The following is an 8,960-nucleotide window of genomic DNA, read 5'->3' on the forward strand; positions in this document are numbered from 1 at the left end:
AACATATTACTTTTCCATTCGCTTTGCTAAAAGTAGATCATGTGAAATACAATGAAGGTTTTAGAGGAAACTTCGTTATTAATACAGTATTTTTAGAGCAAAGTTCAAATCTTCAACAATTTTCAGTAATACACTTTCAAAGACAAATCATATTCTAATCTAATTAAAATTAAAATAGAAAAGTTAACCCTTTCAAAAAATCTTTCACAATATAGGGTAGGCACTATCTGGTTTGACGGTTCCCCTTCTCTATTTTATTTTTATGAATAGGAACCTATATCATAATATTTGAAAAACAATTCAAGAAAAGCAAAAATTATTGTACTTGTATTGCCTGATTGCAGTACAGGGTTATTTTCATCCAAGCAAAGAAAAATAACTGCAAAATAATTTTTTCTTTTATTGTTTATTGAAACCCAACGGTAATTAAATCAACTTACATTTAGGTTTATAAGGCTAAGAACTATTAAAGCCCCAAAAAGGTTAAAAAGGTTAATAAGGAGTTTGTCAAACAGAATGATATTTAATCTTATTTGACGTACCTAGAATGAATCGTCACTACACTGTAAAAAATGCGCTTAGAAAATAAACACTTCCGTTTCCGTTCCGTTGACATAATAATGTATAAGATTGTGTTTAACGGCTAAACACTTAGATCTGAACGTGTGTTAGATTGTGTTTAACGGCTAAACACTTATGTCTAAACGTGTTTTATATCTAAATGATGTGAAGATTTAACACATGTTTAGATATAAGTGTTTAGAAATTGAACACTTTTCTGTGAAGTACAGAGTTATCTTCCCAGAAATGACGCATATATATTCGAATGATAAATAGAGCCGTTATCGAAACAAAGGAAATCCCAATGTTAGCTAAAGAAGATGGATTAAAGGAAGTGAATGTTAATCAAAGTAATAACCATGAAGAGATTGTGAAATGCATTTAAACTGCAACGTATATTACTGCAATAAAAGGTATGTTAACTATTATCTTTATTTTACATAAATTGACCACAATCGGCTACGTAAATAGACATGGTTGTGGATCAAGATTACCTTCGGTTATATTTTGCATTCCTGAAAACATTATATAGAATATCAATAATATCTATAACAGTATCAATACCAATAGACGAGGTTCAATAAAAGTAGCACAATAATAGGAAGTTCAAACAAATCCTGCCAGTGAGGAGCATATTTTGATAAAATTTAAATTTCTTTCTCAAAGGATATGGTCGATATCGAACTTGAAAGCAAAAATACACGTATCAGAGGAACTGTTGTCATCTCCAAGTCCACAATGACATGCCATCGTTCTGACATTTTTCAACACTTCTTACTTTCTAGAGGAAACTGAGTTTTGTGAAGTCTGTTGTTCGTTATAGCTTTGAACAACCTAAAAATATCCTCAAATAATGACAGTGGATTACCTACTGACGGTCACAGATGAAAACAAATTATGCGTGTGTTGCTCAGTGAAAAATTGCTGGAAGTTTAACCTGATACAGACATGATGAATAACTGCTTGCTAATCTGGTTAGAATTAAAACCAACGTGTAAAAATATAATATATATTCAATTTAAAATTCTTTATAAAAAATCTATGTTTGAATGTTCATTGAGTAAAATTTAAAATGTAAACAATTGTTATTTTTTTCAGTTTTCTTGCAGGAAGACAACGAAAAGATCCAAGTGTTTAGTTTGTAAACATGTATCATAACATGTTTTGTAAAGTGTTTAAAGTCTAAACATGTAAGTGTTTAGGCTCTAAACATTTTCCGTTACACGTAATGAAATTCAATGTGTTTAGAATTTCAACGCATAAAAAAAAGTGTGACAAGAAAATGCTTAGGAAAGCGTCTATCATCTAAACACATTTTTTACAGTGTACATGTAGCAATGTATGGTAGTCATCCAATATTAGTAACATTTCCGTTATTTTAAAATTATCTATTTCAATATAAGTTAACTAACAATTTTTATTTTCAGGTTTAGGTGCACCTGGGCGTGTTAGCCTTTTCTTTGACTCAGCATTTAACGCGTCAATAATTTTTGAAGTAGAGCTACTCAAACCATCTGTATTACCACCAGCTTTCAGTCCAGTAGATTCTATTATTTCTTCCACATCGTCATCATCACTGTCACTCTTTGTGGGTGATCCTTTAGTCAACCTTTCTGTTATAGTTCTTGCCTTTGTATTTCTGGATTCCTCTCTGTTATTTTCTGTATGCCTCCATATATTAAATAGAGCACCTACATCAAATTTAAATGTCTGTTCTTCCGCAGAGTATGGCGTTTTGTTGTGGTATTGATCTCTTGTATTGTCGCCATGTTTCCTTAATGTGGAGGACCCCGATGGACGATCGTACGGCTTTGATGGTGGTGAACGCCCAGACCTTTCTTTTATCTTACTCATTGGTATCTAGTAAAATAAACGCATATCATAAATAATTTTCAAAGATATAAATGACTCAATACACCCTTCGAATAATTCCTTATATAGCATATTAAGATTGTGTATACTTTATTTATCCTCTCATCAGCAACATATTAAATATTAATCTACTTAATCCACAATAAATTAAATATACTTGCCTATTTGTTTGCTGCATAGGAAGCCAGCAGCAACGTAGATAAACCTCCTGGATAGACATCAAAATTCCAAATTTCAAATTTAGTATTGGATGTAAATAAAAGACGGAGAGGTCGATGTTATTGATTTCTTACATATTTAAATACCCAAGAAGAAGGCCAAGCTCAACCTTTAAATTCACTGTTAAATGTAACACAATGCAAACAATGCCATTTAAAGTTTTACAGGTACTGAATATGTGGTCATTATCTAAATACACTCTCTAAAGGGATTCATAATTTTATTTCCAGGTTGCGGAACTGGGTATAATGAGATAGATTTTGACTTTTGATTTTAGTATTTACGAAAGCATGGAAGCGGTAAACAGTAGATTGTGTTTTAGATAGGTGTGTTTATTTTCTTATTGAAATTAACAAAAACAAAAAGTGAAATAATAGTCAATCATTTTATCACATTTTTATCATGAATTTGATAATTATCGGTACACTTATATTGCTACACATTTTTGCTTTATTTTTTTTTTATCCATTATAAATTCAAAAGTGGTAGTTTACAAGCATAAAATATGTGTAACGATATTTACGCTTAAAAAGTGTTTAGAATATTTAACAACTATATCATACGATTAAATCAATGAAGGGATATCATAGAGGTTAGATTAAATAGTAAATTTTGTATGATCTGGCGTTTGGGATGAGCAAAGGTATGCTTTTAAATTTGTCGGAACTAGTTTGACAAATTATCATGAATGTTTTAATTTAACTAGGTTCGCGATTTGTCATATTCCCAGTAAATTAAACCAATACTATCGTTGGTTTTTTAAAAAAGGTTCACGAAATTAATACTAATTAATGGCATCGTGAAATGAAAACCGTCACAATTGGTTCTTTTTATGAAATCGTTAATATTTCATGCCGTGGATTTAAAACGACTGACAGTTTTTACTGATAAAACTAAACTCAGAGCTATGAAGCCCGAATGCAGTTGATAGGGTTTTATTGATGAGTACATGTAAGAAATTAAATTTAAGATTAAAAAGTAAAATAAAATGTAATTTCAATTTACAATAAGCTTTTTGTCACGTTATCACAAACGTCTTTTACTTGTTTAATATTCAAATATGAAACATATAAGACAGATCATGTGGTATCATATTACGCTTACCAGGATATATGGTGTCGATGTAAGAAAGGAAATAACCATTGTTAATTGACAAACCGTCGTGGATATATTCTGGAGGGACCAAAAGCCTTTAATTTTAAGTCTTGAACAATCAATGGTTTTGATACATAACTGAAACATATATATTTATCTCAATAATCTACATTATATATTGTGACCGGAATTGAAATTTACATGTAACTAGTGTAGAAGTATATAGCAGAATCTAAATATTTACATTCTAGACATTTTAGGAAGAGTTTCTGAAATATATCATAGTGTACACCGTACGTGAAGTCAGAAATAAAAAAAAAATTACATTATTTACACCTGTGTATTTCAGTTTAACAACGCAAAAGAAAGGACAAAGAGATTCTAATATCATTATCATTAAAATTTCTTTGAGTTACACCTTGTTGAAAATTTCTTGTTTATAACGTTCATGCATTGAATTATTTTTTTTTTAGAAAAATTAATAGATAGCTAAATATGAAAGGACTTTGAGCTGCACCTATATACATATTTTTTTTTTGAATTTTGAAATAAAAATGGACTATTCTCGATTCATATTGAGAGAAAGAGAGAGAGAGAGCGAGAGAGGGAGGGAGATAGAGAGAGAGAGAGAAGATGTGTGTCGATTAAAAGACTTAGTGCAGTTATAAAAATACTTATGTTAAATATGTCAATTATCACAAGTGTCCCTACTCTTTTTTAAATGCGTAATTTTCGTACATTTTGTTTTTTATATTTAAGGCGATTTATTTTTGTTGCTCGGAAGTGAATTGTGGTTTTTCAAAAATATATGTAGATGTGAAACTAAAACATTGTCATCTAGGATAGTTTTTTCCTAATGGCTTTCTCGTGCATATCCCTGCTTTTAATTTGAATATCTAATACCTTGATATTTCATCAGACATCATTTTCTATCAGCAGAGGTAAGAAAAGTTTAAAACTAATTATCTGTTGGAGCTAAACTTACAAATGTTAAATAAGCTAATTTCTTCTTTTATATATAGCATCAATACATGCAAGTTAAAATAATGATGATAAGATTGAGTTTTACCATTCTCAAATAAAATTGTCGTAGATAAAAGCATTTTAACACTTTCAGCTGAAAAGATTTTTTAGCTTAATGAGAATAAGCATATGAGTATACTGATAAATTATATTTCTTCTCTAGATATTTCCTCATATTGACTTGTTGAGAGATATACATTTCTGGTAGTGATGACTAGTTTGATCTCCTCTAGTCATTTTGGGGTGTTCTTCTCTTTGATTGTTTGGAGAAGGTATGTTTTATTTTCGTTGTAAGCGAAATTGTTAATGACAACATTTATCTATCTAAACAAATGCTTTTCTAAAATTTATTTATTTAAATAGCATTTATTTAAAAAAATTAAATATCGAATGTCGAGTTGTTTACCTATTTGTCTACGTAATCACTTCACCAGTTTGTTTTCTACTGTACTGACAATAAAGTGGTTATTCTACTGCCTTTGTAATTTTCACTTCAAATTACTTAATATGATTGTATATTGTATATTGTTTAACGTCCCTCTTGAGAATTTTTCACTCATATGGAGACGTCACCGATGCCGGTGAAGGGCTTCAAATTTAGACCTATACTCGGCACTCAGGGCCATTGAGCAGTGAGGGTTCTTTATCGTGCCAACGCCTACCATGATACGGGACCTATGTTTTTAAGGTCATATCGGAAATACCCCGACTTTCACTTCTAACATGTCTAATGCTGAGGGCTTGGCGAAGGAACAGTCACTACCAATGTTTACGTCTTAGGTATGATTCGAGAATCATATATATATATATATATATATATATAATATGTGTATGAACATAGTGACTACAGTCACGTAGTGGCAATTGGATTTGATCACTTTGTGTTGGCTTTCCGATGGCCGGTGACGTTTTGTGAAAATAATGCGGTGAGTAAAATGTTATATCAAGTATTATGTCTACTCATTCAAATAATCTAAACTCAATGATATTAGAGTAAAAATTAATTTTATGTTATGTTCATGTTCAGTGTGCAAAATTACCACCCGATTTTTGGACCATCCATGGGCTTTGGTAAGTGATTATTATTTTTCGTAATTATTATTTAAATACCCGTAATTATCACAGATTCAAATAATAATTATAAAATTAAATGTTTTTAGTCGGTCTGCATTAATCATTAAGGTAAAAACGCTTTCAGAATTCAGTCACAAACTATTTCAAATAATTTTTTTCAGGCCTTCGAAATTTAATGGGAACCGAGTAGCCTATTGTTCAAACATTACATTTAATGAAAATAATATTCCACAGGTATGTACATATTTAAATTGGTTTCAAATAAAAAAGAAATACTAATTTTGCTGTAAAAATGGAGTAATTTCAAATTAAGAAAAAAAATCCACATCGAAAAGATAATCATCTTTATTTTCTTTCAAACGTACGATTTCCATTTTATTTTACTGGATTTTATAAACATTGATCTCATTTTGCTTTCAGAAAACTCTAGAACCTATGAATAAGATATACCCAAATCTCTATGACACACAAAGCAACGTAAATTTTTGGTAGATGTTCATGCATATTTTTGCAGACGAACTGAGAAATGTCTTAAGTTTTTTTATTAATCAGACGGATATTATATATCATTTTAAGGTCACAGCAATGGCGGAAGCATGGCACATGCGCTAATGTTACAGGAACAAGGAACGTATCAGAATACTTCACAAAAGTTATCAACCTGGCCAGCATGTACAATATTGACCAGTAAGATGAATCGTTTTTTTCAGTTTTATTTTTATTCTACTGAATAAATAAAATTAAAAATATATATTAATATTTGTAATAGATGCATATTTGATATTTCAGAATTCTCACAGACTATAATATAACGAAAGGAAATACTTTTAAAGTAGGTACATTGAAAAGGGTATCTATAGTGTTAAAATTTTTACTCTTATTAACTATAAAAATTTTTTAATCTAATAGAAAACTCTGACCTTAATACATAAATCTCTTATTTATTTTAGATAAAAGTTATAGAAGACGGGATAAAATTTAAAACAAACCACCTACCTTCCATACAAACTACGGCAGGGCAGAAGGTAACACAAACAATATTAAAATCAATTCACTTAATATACGTATTTTAAATATCCACTTTACATGCTGTAAAATTACACATGTATAATACTTAATATTATATATATCAGAGTGATAAGATGCTCTTCCTAGTTAGACCCTCTAAGTACCATAATTATGCACCTATCTCATAGTAGCCATGCTGGTTATTTGAAATCCGATTATGTTTCAATACAACGTTCAACCAAATTGATTGTAGAAAGAAAAAGTCACCATGTACCCGCGGTGTTTTATACCCACGACAGACTCAGGTGAAAGAGACGAGTGCACATTACAGGTCATCAGAAGTCTGGGCAACATCCCTGTTCTCTTTTGTTTCCTTTCTCTCCATTTTAAATGGAATCATTGGACAACTCTGATGTCTCTCTATCGTTAACTGTACTTTCAAAAAATGATATCGGTAGATAGATAATATAAATATTAAATTATGTTAATTGTTTTTCGATTCGTATTTTTAACTTTTAAGACAGAATATTTCAATCTACATGAAAACAAGTCATTCAACTTTGTAAAGTCATTTTCATTGAACGTTTTCTGCTTTTTCCTTCTTTAAAACAGCAGACATTTTATCAATATTTTAGCATAATTTGTAAGGAAAAGCTAACTCGTGTACAATGTTATACTTTATAAAAAAATGAAAGTGTATTTATTCCGGTTCACATAATAGATTCCACAATAAAATTACAACAGAAATACCACACAAATTGATGTATTTGGATGAAGTTTCTAAACTTAGGAAATAAATCTTAAAGGAAACTTAAATGATGGTTTATAATAGATGTCCAGCTAGTCATGTTGATTGTGATTTTATTCATAATTTCTAAACAAAATAAACCAATCACTTTTGGCCAAGTGGTAGGACGTTCACTTCGTTCTTGGGAAAACCTGGTCAGACTCACGTTCTTCACTCCATGTCAAAAGAAAGCCGTAAATATAGAAAAGCAACTGTTCTTTCACAATCCACCCAGCATAGGAAGTGAAAGTTCTCAGGAATGAGACATAAAAAACCGAAGAATCGTGTTAAGTAATTGATTACGGGATAAGAAAATTACTGCTAAAGGAACACTAGGTGTCAAGCATATTTCTAAAATGAAGCCTTTCACTATATAAATTAATTTCAATTTCTAAAATGTGAAATCCAAGAATGAGATGTAAAGCAACCCATCCGCTAGAATAATACTTAATAACAAAATACACTACTGATAGCCAAAATTATGAAAAGTATTCTTTCATGTTAAAAATATCGACAGAAACGTTTAACAAGAGGCTCATGGGCCTTATAGGTTACCTGAGTATCATTTAACAACTTTCCAGCAATTGAATTTTGTTCATGTTTTAATCCGAAAGCCATACAATTCACTTTAGTCTATTAATACCCAGAGGTATATCAAATTAACGAAGAGAAAACGCATTTCCACTTTATAGCCACCAGTTGGGTACCCCCAAACCACAGGAACCACTGACACTGGGGCCACATATTTCTAAATTTTGGAAATTTTATCATGAATATCATATCATCACAGGTGGTTTATTAATACCATAGAGAATATTACCAAGCGTTATTTTATTTTCATACTATGTTATACCCCCAGTACCCCTTCTCCAGGGACACTGAAATGAAACATTTTGGAAGAGAAACCTTTCCTCATCATAGATATGTACTTAGATCATTTTCACTCTCTCTCTTTCTCTTTCTCTCTCTCTCTCTCTCTCTCTCTCTCTCTCTCTCTCTCTCTCTCTCTATATATATATATATATATATATATAATCAATAGAGCCCCCTGCTCTTACACCAGAACCCCTGCCCCAAGGGCCCTGAAAATTACAATTTTGGAAGAAACCATCCCTTCAACATAGATATTAACTTGGTTGGTTCATTTAATGCCCAGGACCCGAGAAGATGATTTTCAAATATATCTTGCATTTTAAATATTTTATCTATTTAGCCCCGCCCTAGCACCCCTGACCCTTGGGCCACGACTTTCACAATTTTTGAAGAAGACTCATTGCAATATATGAGATATATCAGACCCCCAACCTTTAACCACTGCCTT

At 30.9% G+C, this 8,960-nt stretch overlaps 1 protein-coding gene across 1 annotated transcript; it reads left to right on the forward strand.

Moving 5' to 3' along the window:
• The first annotated feature begins 4,546 nt into the window (after positions 1 to 4,546).
• On the forward strand, positions 4,547 to 7,265 carry LOC134257796 (ribonuclease Oy-like). The gene is made up of 10 exons (XM_062740399.1): positions 4,547 to 4,688; positions 4,934 to 5,042; positions 5,612 to 5,696; positions 5,798 to 5,841; positions 6,006 to 6,078; positions 6,265 to 6,332; positions 6,421 to 6,531; positions 6,634 to 6,676; positions 6,795 to 6,869; positions 7,044 to 7,265. The coding sequence occupies exons 2-10, from the start codon at positions 4,981 to 4,983 to the stop codon at positions 7,263 to 7,265; spliced, it is 783 nt and encodes a 260-aa protein (XP_062596383.1). The 5' UTR covers positions 4,547 to 4,688; positions 4,934 to 4,980.
• Positions 7,266 to 8,960: the final 1,695 nt, after the last annotated feature.

Source organism: Saccostrea cucullata, unplaced genomic scaffold (assembly GCF_032062105.1).
Source record: "Saccostrea cucullata isolate Sc308-1 unplaced genomic scaffold, CSIRO_AGI_Scuc_v1 ctg1175, whole genome shotgun sequence".
Classification (NCBI taxonomy): Eukaryota; Metazoa; Mollusca; class Bivalvia; order Ostreida; family Ostreidae; genus Saccostrea; species Saccostrea cuccullata.